The sequence below is a fragment of the Pteropus vampyrus genome, unplaced genomic scaffold, assembly GCF_000151845.1.
Source record: "Pteropus vampyrus isolate Shadow unplaced genomic scaffold, Pvam_2.0 Scaffold88, whole genome shotgun sequence".
Lineage (NCBI taxonomy): Eukaryota > Metazoa > Chordata > Mammalia > Chiroptera > Pteropodidae > Pteropus > Pteropus vampyrus.
Window position 1 is genome coordinate 172,680 of NW_011888869.1, and position 13,305 is coordinate 185,984.

A 13,305-nucleotide genomic window follows, 5' to 3' on the forward strand; every position below is an offset into this window, starting at 1 on the left:
ATGTGTGGGTACAATGGTAAACTTTGAAAAATAGTTTATTCCAACAGTGTGACTCATTGTTCCATTGATACCATGCTTTAGAAAGGTTTTCTTTAATTGAATGCAGTCTTACAGCAGATATTAGAATGATCTCGTTGCCAGGGTGATTCATTCTCAATAATTTAGAAAGTGTCATGTCAGCCACCACCACCCTATAATCTTGCATACATTTTAAATCTAACACAGAGCACTCTGTTTCTGTTTTCCATAATTCCTCAGAGAGAATGCTTATAAAAGTTTCCTTGGTTGCAAACAACATAAAACACTCTGACTAAATTAAGCAAAACAGAGTTTGCTGAGGAAAAACAATGGTATAGCTCACAAAGCCCAAGAAACAACTCAAGGAACAGATGTGAATTGGCAGAAACGATGGCAGCTCTAGAATCCAGGCGGCATATCATCTTGTTAAACAACAAGATGATATACTGCAATTGTTAAGCTTTTATCTTTATCTTTTATCTTTATTACTACAATTCTTCATACTATAAAGTTTATTTATATTTTATGCCAGAATACATGGCTTCACAAGCAAATAGATCTAATTTGAATCCCAATTTCTACATTCACTAAAAAATTTCCTCGTACATAATTTGCCTCCATTGAAGATTCATCTTCTCCCAGTGATACTAATACCTACCTCATGGAATTGATTTGAGAATTTATTCCTGAAACCTAGAAGATGCTCCATAAACAGTGTTGGTATTGGTAGTAACACGATAGTAATTACTGATCACCTAGGTGGTGTCTGTATTGATGAAAGAATTTACTCAACAAATATTGAACACCTTATCGTGTAATGAAATCTACTGTGAGAGATATACATGCTAGCAAGTATTTACAGATCACATAATAACTTCTATAATAGAAAAGTCATGGAAGTGCAGAGAAAACACTTAACTCTATCTTCCCCTGAGGGTTAAAAAGCAAGATCAATTGCAGCAACAATAGGAGTGATGCAACAGTGCATTTACATGCACTAAACACTAAGCACCAATAAAAGTTTCCTTGATCATGTGCTAACAGTTTATTTATATTCTAAGACATGTCTAACAATTGTATATTCATTATGCCTATTTGCTGCTCTCACACACATATTTTTTTACGAAGTAAAATCAAGTTAATGAGAGTTAAGTTTAAAGCTTCAGTACCCCTAATGCTTTACATTCCTCTGAGTCAAATATGGACATTTTCTTTCTACTGAGAAAATGTAGAAAATAAATATTAATGGATAGGGACACTGAATTAAATTTAAAATCTTATTTTGCCTTATCTTCGTACATCAGCTATTTTAAGAAATTCCAGTACTGTGGCTATGCACCACATGTTCGCAGCTGTAAACCAAACACTGATGGAATCTCATCTCTAGAGAATCTCTTGGCAAACATCATCCAGAGGGTGTTCGTCTGGGTTGTGTCTTCAGTTACCTGCTTTGGAAATATCTTTGTCATTTGTATGCGACCTTATATCAGCTCTGAGAACCAGCTGCATGCCATGTCAATTGTATCTCTCTGCTGTGAGTATTTCCTGGATGAAGAAAAATTATAGTTTCAAAATGTAGAATTATTTTCTAATTGCTATTAGAAAATAAGTAAACAATAGAATTATGATATTTAAAATTTTTCTTCTTTTTGATTATATGTTGTTTTCACATTCACAACAATGAAAATAAAATTAATTTAGTGATAAGAAAGAAAAATAAGTTTTAAAAACAAGAAAAACTCAACTGTCTTACATACCTTACAGATTAATGAAGCTCTCATTCATTAGTTTTATACTCTGGAGCCATAATATTAAAGCAAAAAAATATGAAATCTTTTACTATGAATAACACCTTTATGGTCACGTTTTTACATCAAGAGCTGCATTTGCTATTTTGTTTACATATCCAGTTCATAGATATATCAATTTAACAGATTGTTGTTTTTCTGGCCTCTGAGCTGCTAGAATCTTTTCCATGCATAATTGGAAATATTTAAAAACAAACATGTTTTTATGTTGTGTGAATTTTTAAGGTTTTGAATTTTTTTAAGGTTTAGAATTTTTTAAAGGTGATTGAAAGGTATTATGTTAAATGAGGGCTACAAAGAAAAATAAGCAAGAACTAGTCGTCAGGGTGTTTATAGTATAGGAAAAGTGGTCTATAATTTATTTATATTCCCTCAAGCAAAAATCAGTCTACATGATGTTCTACTTTTTTATGTGTGCTCTCTCATATTTTACCCCCCACCCTCATTCAAAGCCTAATGTCTAATTGTTGAGTTTTTTTTTTAATTGCAATCTACTTAAGAAACAGAACTCAGAAATTATTTACTACTTAGTATTGTTAGTTGCAAAAGTTTACGTACGCTCAATTTCCCTAGAGAAGGACAGAATATAAGTTCAATATTTAAGGATTAGAATCAGATTTATAATTTATACAGTAATGTGATTTTGGCAACTTTGTGTAGAAGCTTGAGAGCCTAAAAAGAGACAGAGAAAGATGTAAAAATGAGAACTGAGAATCAGAACAGGTTTGTTTAGGCCATCTCTGGGTAAATAATTTAAGGGCCCCAAATTGTACTGAATGCAAAGCACTTCATAATTATTCATATCTTCTAAATTCTGGACCTCAAAATTCAGAATCATTACTCTATCACAGCGACTTCTGAATTCCTTCCTCTGGGATTTTGGATGTCCTTAGCTTGTTAAGCTGGGAGAATTTTAGAGGAAGGGGTGAAGTAAATAATAATACTCCCATCTTGGTCCCTAATCGAATGTTCAACATAATTGTATTTTGTTCATTTATTCAACGCTTTCAGGTGATGAGACCGAAATGGAAAACAAAGCAGACAAGATCGCCCCTCTCACGGACTTGCATTAGAGGAAAACAGAGAAATGATTTCTTTTTAGCTGTAGAGGGCGCTATAAGAGTGGTTATTAAAGAGAATCGAAGCAATCCTTAACTCAAATGAATTCTTAGAATAAAAATTAACTCCCGCCAAGATAGAAGAAACTTGGTTATTTTTTGCTAATACTAAAAATATTACTTCTTCTTGATAAGTCTGTTTATTTCTCTAAATTTGTGAAATTTACTGACCCCTATAGATGCGGACTGCCTAATGGGAATATATTTATTTGTGATTGGACTCTTTGACCTAAAGTTTCGTGGAGAATACAACAAGCATGCACAGTTGTGGATGGAGAGTGTTCATTGTCAGCTTGTGGGATCTTTGGCCATTTTGTCCACAGAAGTATCAGTATTACTTTTAACATTTCTGACATTGGAAAAATATATCTGCATTGTGTATCCTTTTAGATATTTAAGACCTAGAAAATGCAGAACAATTACAGTTCTGATTCTCATTTGGATTACCGGGTTTATAGTGGCTTTTGTTCCATTGAGCAATAAGGAATTTTTCAAAAACTACTATGGCACCAGTGGAGTATGTTTCCCTCTTCATTCAGAAGATACGGAAAGTGTTGGAGCCCAGATTTATTCAGTGACAATTTTTCTTGGTAAGAAATTCTGTATTATAAGCTCTTTCATTTAAATATTAGAGTAAATCACAACATGAATCTCATTATACCTTCTAATATTTACAAATTTTTATTTCAAATCATCTAACCAGTTTTTCCCATTGTCATTGAGGCAGAGTCTATCAGATTCCCCTAAAGGGATTCTTTTTCTAAATTTCTTCTTTATCATATAAATTCCAACATCATGCACCTTAATAAAAGACAATCACTAAACAATTGTATTTCATGAATTTTAATTCTTTGCTTTTATAATATGAACAAACTCAAAGTAACCATACAAGCCTTTGGCTTGAGAGTAGACATACAAGTGTTTTCTCTTATAAAAAAAGTTTTTACATGTAGCTTAAAGTAATTGAATTATGAAAAAAATACTGGGAAGGTTAAATTTAATAGGCCCAGGATAGTCATTTTATCACTATAATCTCATTTTAATATGCCATTTTAAAATTAAACATTTCATTATTCCTTATTATTTCAGCAATACTTAATTTCTTTTTAAATTCGTGATTTTTGTGTACCTTAGTAATTCTTATGAAGAACAAAAAACATTTTGTGGTCCTCATATCTTCTCCTTAATAATAACAGTGTTTTGTTTGTTTTAAAAAATGTTTATATACATTAATAATAACCTTTGTATTCCAAATAGGTATTAACTTGGCAGCATTTATCATCATAGTTTTTTCCTATGGAAGCATGTTTTACAGTGTTCATCAAAGTGCCATAACAGCAACTGAAATACGGAATCAAGTTAAAAAAGAGATGATCCTTGCTAAACGGTTTTTCTTTATTGTATTTACTGATGCATTATGCTGGATACCTATTTTTGTACTGAAATTTCTTTCATTGCTTCAGGTAGAAATACCAGGTACAATTTTTTTTTAAATTTCTTTAAAGAAATATCTGTTTCTTCGATGTTTCTCTAAGAAAGAAAATTAAGGTCCTTAACACCAATTCGTTTCAAGAAATTTAAGTGAGAGTTATATGTACTTAAGGTTATGTTCAGTAAAATGTTTATGGGAGGAAGCTGTTCAGTTATTTCCATAAATGCCTAAAAACATAATTACTATTGGAACAAAGGAATAATTACTCAAATAAATTATACTCAATATGTTGAAATTCTGGTAATGTCATGCTTAAGGTGACCTGAAAAACAAAAATCGGTCAAAATGATTATCAAATAATTACTTCAGTTATTTCAGAAGGTAAGACATATTTCTTCCCAGAATACATAACAATTCAAAGAACATTATCCCAGAGTATGAGAGACAATAGAAGAAAACACTCTTGACATTTAAAAATAATGGGCATCATACTCATTAGGATGGCTATTATCAAAAAGCAGAGAAAGTAAGTATTGGTGAGGATGTAGAGAATTGTAACTCTTGTATGTTGCTGATAGGAATGTAAAATGGCAAAGCTGCTGAGAAAACAGTGTGGTGGTTCCTCAAAAAATTAAACTTAGAATTAACATATGAGTCAGCAATTCCACGACTGGGTAGATACCCAAAAGAATTGAAAGCAGTAAGTGAAACGGACATTCACACACCCATGTTCATTGAAGTATCATTCACAATAGCCAAATGGTTAAAACAACCCTTGTCCACCAATGGATGAATGGATAAATAAAATATGTTACCTATACAAAATGTAATATTATCCGGCCTTATAAAGGTAGGAAATTCTGATACATGCTACAGCATGAATGGATCTTGAAGACATTATGCTAAGTGAAATAAACTATTCACAAAAGGACAAATAGGAGATAACTGGAATTCACAGGGGCAGAAAGTTTGTGAATACTGTTGTCAGGGGTCGAGAGGAAGAAGGGATGGGGAGTTGTTGTTTAATAGGTATGAAGTTTCAGTTTGTCAAGATGAAAAAGTTCTGAAGGTGATTGGTGGTGATGGCTTCACAGTAATGTGAATGTACTTAATGCTGCTAAACCGTACACTTAAAAATGGCTAAAATGGTAAACTTATGTACATTTTGCCACAATTTTTAAAGGTGCAAAATCCTGTTAACTGTATGTATAGTGCAGTATATATTCACATTTAAAAAATATATAAACATACAATTTTAATTTTATTCTATCCCATGGTTAGCAGTTAGTATCTCACATTTTATAAGCAACAAGAAAGAAAAATAGTATTAATTAAATTATAATAAAGATCTGAGTACTCGGTAGTTGTATATATACTACAGTGATTTTTATAAGGTTACCAAAGATGTTTTTACTAAAATAAATATCTAGCCAAAAGCCTAAAAAATGCATACCTATTTTTAAAACCAAATAAATAGCCAAAAGGAAATTTATTAAAGCTAAGTCTATATATGTTAAGCAATACTATATGTACTATTTAGTCATTAAAACATTTGAAAAGATATGATTTAATACTAAACAATACTGTGCTTCCTCAAATGGAATCATATTATAATAATATATAATAGGTGGAAAATATTTCTACCTAATGGAATACTTTTGTTGATACATTCAAGAAAAGCTACTTAGCAATAAACCCTGCTATTTTGCAGCACCAGCTCAAACACTGGCTCTCTGGAAAGTCATCCTGGAAACACATGTAGACCTGGTACTTACTTAATATGACATCAGAGAGAGAAAAATAAAGACTCAAAAGAGGACTGGGGTAGAAACAAGGAAAAGCGTTTCTATACCTTGCAAATATCCATAAACATCTGAACTATTTTATTTTTCTCTTCCAGGTACCATCAATTCTTGGGTAGTGATTTTTATTCTGCCTATAAACAGTGCTTTGAACCCAATTCTCTATACTCTGACCACAAGACCATTCAAGGAAATGATCCATAAGTTTTGGTATAACTACAGACAAAGATCTATTGACAGCAAAAGAAGTCAGAAGACATGTGCTCCGTCATTTACTTGGCTAGAAATGTGGTCGATGCAGGAGATGCCACCTAAGTTAATGACACCAGTTCTTTTCACAGACCCCTATGAATCATCACTAATTTCTCAATCAACTAGACTAAATTCCTGTTCATAACTGACTCTGAATCCCATCTGCTAAAAGAAAGTAGCTTACAAAGACATGAGGTTATTTGGGGAAACTCAAACTGACTGATTCCCATATAAAGGGAAATAAATTATATTGGTAATGTGTATATACTAGCAAATATTTTGCATAGGAAATTAAGAGAGATCTACTTCAGAAAGATTCATTCTTCTTTTTTTTTTTTCTTACATTTATTGAGTACCCACTATTTGCATGGCATTGTGGTAAACTCCTGGAAGTAGACAATATACAATCTTTTCAATTTTCAATATTAAATTGTGTTTAACTACAGTAGAATATACAAAGCCCATCTGCAGCTCAAGTTTAAGGTAGAGCTTTGCCTGTCATGCGTATCAGCAAACATAAGAATCATGAACACTTTGAAGTTTTAAGATTTGGGGCTGCTCGATTATAATACCGTCAAGAGAAATTCTGAATGTCAAAATACAGATGTTCTGTTTTAAGAATTCATCTTAACTCTCAAGTCTTTGTACATTTGAGAGCCAATACAATATATTTATTACTATGAAAGAAAAAAGATATTGATATAAACTCAAAACAGCACTTCTCTGTCACTTTCTGCCCTGTTGTCTTTTTGCTTTAAATGAGAACCGCCATATGGTATTGAAAAAGGAGAGTAAAAGTATTATAAAGGGATGAATCAGAAAGCTAGGATGAGGATAGACATTGCAATCAATTTTTGAATCCAGAAATGAAACTTTCAAATTTACAGCCAATTGATTTTCAACAAAGATGCCAAGACAATCAAGTAAATAATAGTGTTTTCAACAAACGATGCTGGGACAACTGGATATTCACATGCAAAAGAATGAAGTTGGATCCCTACCTTCACCATATACAAAATTTAGATTGTTGATTCATGTATAACTCTACATGAATCAACAATCTAAATATAAGACATATGGGTAAATCTTCAAGACCTTGGATTTGGCAATGGATTCTTAGATGACAACAAAAGGGGGAAAAAAAACATAAATTGGATTTCATCTAAATTAAAAACGTTTGTGCATCAAAGGACGTTATCAAAAAAGTGAAAAGACAACTTACAGAATGAAAGACAATATTTGGAAATCATATATCTAAGGAGGGTTTAATATTCAAAATATTTAAAGAACTCCTACAACTCAACAAAAGAGACAAGTAACCTAATTAAAAAATAATGGGCAAAGGACTCGAACAAATATTTTTCCAATATACAAATGGCCAGTAAGCACATGAAAACATGTTGAACATCACTAACCATTAGGAAAATGCAAATTAAACCACAATGAGATAACACTTCACATCTACTAAAAGGACTGTAATTTAAAAAAATAAAATGTGTTGGCAAGGATGTGGATGGAGATCGAAACCCCCTTCTACATTGCTGGTTTGAATGTAAAATGGTGTACCCACTGTAGAAAATAGCTTGGTAGTTCCTCAAAAGCTTATCTTAGTATTACCATATGATCCATCAATTTCAGTCCTGGATATAAGTCCAAAAAGAGTAGAAAACAGGATTCAAACAGATACTTGTATGCAAGTGTTCATTGCAACATTATTCACAGTAACCAAAAGATGGAAGGAAAGAACCCAAGTGCCCGTCAACTGATGAACGGATAAAATGTATAGTATATGCATACACTGGGATATTATTCAGCCACAAAAAGGAATAAAGTTCTGACACATGCTACAGCATGGTGAATGTGAAATAAGCCAAACACAAAAGGACAAATACTGTATGATTCCACTTACATTAAATATCTAGAATAAGCAAATTCATAAAGAAAGATTAGTTTACTGGGTGTGGGAGGGTGGGGAGAGTGATGCTTAAGAAGTGGAGATCATCTTCTTGGGCAAAAAATAAGTTCAAAAATTGATTGTGGATAAACAACTATGCTATTATACTGGAAAGCCAGTGAATTATACACTTTAAATTGATGAACTTTATGGTATATGAATTATATCTCAATAAAACCATTTAAAGGAAAAAGAATAGCTAGAATGCACACATTTAGGAACTTAACTTCAGGAAGGAAAGGTCTATATATACCTATTTTACTTTAAACAGAAAGCAGTTGTCATCAAGAGATGGCTCTACCTTGTTTGCACAGGTAACCAGGTCATACTATTTTTTTAGCTATTCTACTGGACTCTGAGCTATAGGAATTTTTTTGCTTTCATAAAATGTTTTCAAGTAGTTTTTAAATATATCAAAAATGTCTGAACCATGAAAACACTGGACTCAAAAACATTTATTGAGTATAAAAGTATATTGATTTCTTTTGAAATAAATTACCTGAAATTTGTTAAAAATATGGATTGCTTTGAGTTTTTTGTTCTTACTTGGGATGATTCCAATGAGTTTCCTACATGAGAAATGTGGTACACTTTCAATAAAAATCAGAATAGAAAGCTATAATTTTGTTTATAACATTTAATTCTCTTAACTAGTCAGACCATAATTTTTAAGAATCTTACAAAAATGAAAATACATTTAAATTCTTTTATAGGATCATTTCAGGATTTATTACCTTAAGTTTTACTACTAATATCAAATGGAAAATCATGTTTCTTAAAGAGTATTTTAAAAAGAATAAAAGCAGTAGTCATGAAGACAGGACAGATAAAATGTAATCCTACAAAACGCTTAATCATAACCTGTGTTTAAGGGTCTTAGAAATGCTGTGAATTTACAAAATATACATCTGAAACTACTTTTTAGCATGTAAAATATTTTCAAATGGTTTTCTTAAAGCCATTTAGTTTCCCATCTACTCAATTCATTCATTCTTCTATCTTTCCACCTTCCCAAATAAAGTAACTTCCATACATACATACATAGATCAGAAGAAAATATAGCCCAATGCTAACATTGATTAAATCTTCACGGCAGAAATGCATTGGTGTCCTTTAAATCATTCATTATCCTGTTATGTTTGAAATATTTCAATAAGAAGTTTTAGAGTAATGAACCCCCCAAAATAGAAATAAAGTTTGCTTTCAACAAGTTTATTTTCGTACATTTTAAAAATTGTACCTTTTAAAAAATTACATGTAAAATATTTTTCTAATATCAAAACATGCATCTCTTTATTACAGGAACATACCATATGTATTATCTTTAACTTAAAAATTTAATCAAGAACTATGACCTAATATGCTAAACAAAATTATTCTTTGCCCATCCATTTGTCCCCTTTCATAGCTCCATTGTGGAGCTTTAGATATAGTTCTGTACACATCTCCATATCTACAAAGAATTAAGATGACATATCAAAAATGCCCAGAGTTAAATAGTATAAGATTAGTTGGCTTAATCGTTGACACATGACATAAACCACCCCCGCCTACTCCCACAACACACACACACACACAAAGCAACATAAGATACAGGAAAAGTATAATTGAACATAGTCAATAAGGTCACATAATATCGAAACAATAACAGCATTTAAATTTGATGAATTAAAAACCAAATAATTTCTTTAGAATTATATTTAGAATTTAGATTACTTATAAAACCCCAGTAGTACAGAGCCATAACTGTGATAGAGCACTTTAAAGGGAACAATCAAAGATATAACAACATTGAATGCAAGAAATATTATCTGGAGAAGCAGTTAACCTTAGAAATAAATAGGGAAAATATGCATTCTTTCCAGACATGCTTTTATTTTCTAAAGTAAAAGCTTTTTTTAAAAAAGCCTCATAGGACAAAAAATATTTATCACATATTTTAAAAAGCTGTCATCAGTTAAAGTTCAAATCCCCGTTAAAAAAAATTTTTTTCCTTCAAGTCAATGAGGTTCTGATTTAAATATTTTTAAAGAAACAATTATCTTCATGTTAAAAACAGGAAGAAAAAATAGATTTTAATTATGTTGTCAACTCTTTTATTTAACAAACTTTTAGTGATTGTTGTGTGACACTGTTCTAGGTGCTGGGGATATGGAAGTAAATAAGATAAATGATTGGTTCTAGGGAACTTAGCCTAATGAACCTGGATCTAACACTGCTACCCTTAAAGTCACCTTCTTTGGTCCATAAAATGAAACTCAACTTCAAACTCTGCCATGTTTGGCATCTTCTTGCAAATTGAATAGAATAATGGTCTATAGGGTTTGCTACTGATAACACTATCTTATTATCTACTGATGAAATTAACATTCATAAAGGATTCTATAAAAGTTTAGAGGACAGAAAGTATTTAAGATAAACAAATACCAGCCAGCATCAAAAATAATATCAGTATTCTGCTTTCACACAAGTGATGAAAACCAAGAAAATTTTCATTTTGAAATTTTTCATTTGAAATTTTTATACAGAACTACTGGAGATTTTCCTGTACATATGGTACATGTGCAAATATAAATGAGAAAGTACGAGTTGTCAAATCAGTTGTCAGGCTTCAAAGAATCATAGCCTTCTTTCAAGAGGTCCCTCCATGTTTTAAGGAAACGTGCATTTTCTGTACATTTGAAGGCAAGTTCTTCCACTTGAGCTGATACTGCAGATGTGGCTTCAAGAAGTTTGGATAATGAAAATGCTGCCTGAAATTAAAAAAAAAAAAAAAAAGTTTATTTTTAAATTCTCATTTCATTTTATAGTCTAAAATAGTTAAAACCTTAAAACCACTGCCCAAGTTATTTTCTTTAAAAGTAAAAAAGCTTCAAACTAAAACACCAGTTCTTCCAAGGAATCTAAGAAATTCTTTAATATGAAGTAAGCTGTGAGGAAAATGTCTAGAAAGATATCCATGATGTATGAGACATGACAAGTCAATATTTTTTTTAATTGAATATACATTGGAGTCTCACTTAGCTCAACAAGATGACTTGGACCCCTTGACACTAAGTACTAGAAGTATCTGAAGGACTTTATCATAAAAAACTTTCTGATATTGGGGTAACAAGGGCATTGTTCACTATTTTCACCTATGAATACTTTAGACCATGAAAATGAATAGACCAAAGAACAGATATTCTGACAAGTAACATCAACAAAATCAAAACACATGCAGAAAATATGCAACTCTTGGTGGAAAACTAAATTAAAGGTTCTCTTCAGCTACGACATAAAGATAACACTATTCCTAGATAACACATCAGCACTCCATTCCACATATTCACTTGAAACCAGTCTTGCCTTGTTCAGCAAAAACAGAAGCTGTATCAGCACTTCACCTTTAAAACAAAACAAAACAAAAAACTCTAATACTTGAGCTATGAGATAATCCAGTTAATTCCCCAGTTTCCAATTTGCACAGGAGGGTCTATTCCACAAAGTTCACCCAGGAAGATTACACCTTACTTACGTTATCGCTTGACCCACTCAGTCCTTAAATACTGAAACTGTCACCCCCTCCTGTGGTATGTGTGTGTTAGGGTTGTAGATGAGTGTGTGTGCGCGCGTGCGCGCTAGTTTCTGGGACTTCGAGACTCAACAAACTATGCATTCTAGCAACCATAGGGAGGAGGTCTGTGACTAAACGGTTAATGTAACCTACCGGGATTACAGGGGCAGCGACTAACCCCTTCAACCTGGGTGCAGAGCAATGACTATTTTCAGCTGGCTCTGGGCAGGTGGCCAACTAGAACAACGGGCTCTTCCTAAATCCCGCTGCGAGCAACCACAGCCTGATCTTAAGCACCAATAGACAGCAAGGCGGGAGGATGAGAGGGCAGACAGATCCAGCATACGCCTGAGTAGTAGGGCTGCTTGGGTTCGGGTTACAGCGGATAACAAACCAGAAGGCGAAGCAAAAAGAAAACAGAGAGGGATGGGGCAGGTAGAGGCATAATCCCTAATTCCTCAACACTAAATCTAAAGGCGGAGCTCTCGCGGGAAGGGGCGGTCGGTCGCGGGCTTCTCCCAACCCACCCCCAGCCCGCACCTTCAGGGGGCAGAAGGGCGACACGAGCCAGACCGGGTGTGTGGACTCCCTGTCCCTTCCTCCCTGGCCCCACCACTGTCCGTCCTCGGACAAGCACCGAGTGGGGACGCGGCGCGGGACCTGTCCGGCGACACTCACGTCTCCGATCTGCAGCTCCACCTCCTCCAGAGGGTCCACCGTTCGGCCACTATTCCTGCTTGGAAATGGCCAGTCCAAACTCACTGGGACGCCGGGGGAAGATGCTGAAGAGGCATCTGAAGACGAGGGAGAGAAGGGAGGCGGCGGTGGCTGCGAAGAAACCCGCGCGTCCTCAGAGTCTGCCATGGAGAAGTGCTGGGACGCCGAAATCAGAATTTAGCAGCGGAACCGACATCAACTGCCTTTCAACCGCTCCCGCCCCAAACCCAGAAGCCCCGCCTCCTCCCACCCGAAATCCCGCCGGGGCTTCCTGAGGCTGTCTGCTCAATTTCGCGAAGCTGATGCCTTTTTCGGGGCAACCAATGAGACGTCAGTCAATTTACCTTGGGCAGTTCACTGCTCCTGCGCAAAGCCCCATTCAAGGCTCAGAAGGCTCGTCAGCTAACTACAACTCCCAGGATTCCGCACGCGTCGCTCCACCTCCCACTCCCTTCTGCCGTGTGTGCGTTGTCCTATGGGATTTGTAGGCTCTTCCCTACTCAGTCGCCCTGATCCAGTTTAGGAGACACAGAGGCGTGGACCCAATCTGCAACCCGAAGCCGCGGGCGGCGCTGGAACTTGAAATCCCTTTCTTTTTTCACCTTGGGTACATGACCAGAAGCCTCTGCTGGCCATTGCATCATGCGT

General features: G+C 34.3%; 2 protein-coding genes across 3 annotated transcripts in view; one reads left to right on the forward strand and one right to left on the reverse strand.

Moving 5' to 3' along the window:
- RXFP1 (relaxin/insulin like family peptide receptor 1) overlaps positions 1-7,562 on the forward strand; it is a 93,282-nt gene extending 85,720 nt beyond the window's left edge. Inside the window, 4 exon segments of the mRNA XM_023532713.1 lie at positions 1,323-1,552; positions 3,124-3,534; positions 4,202-4,420; positions 6,277-7,562. Coding sequence (XP_023388481.1) covers positions 1,323-1,552; positions 3,124-3,534; positions 4,202-4,420; positions 6,277-6,575 — 1,159 coding nt within the window. The 3' untranslated portion in view covers positions 6,576-7,562.
- A 2,018-nt stretch (positions 7,563-9,580) lies between these two features.
- The window catches only part of CUNH4orf46 (chromosome unknown C4orf46 homolog), a 4,854-nt gene continuing 1,129 nt past the window's right edge, over positions 9,581-13,305 (reverse strand). The window contains exons 1-3 of one of the 2 annotated variants that reach the window (XM_011363682.2): positions 13,002-13,245; positions 12,619-12,813; positions 9,581-11,137 (exon numbers count right to left, since the gene is read on the reverse strand). In XM_011363682.2, coding sequence (XP_011361984.1) covers positions 10,982-11,137; positions 12,619-12,804 — 342 coding nt within the window. In that variant the 5' untranslated portion in view covers positions 12,805-12,813; positions 13,002-13,245 and the 3' untranslated portion in view covers positions 9,581-10,981. Of the gene's footprint in view, positions 11,138-12,618; positions 12,814-13,001; positions 13,246-13,305 lie in introns of those variants that run through there. The other variant, XM_023532716.1, reaches the window with a different exon arrangement.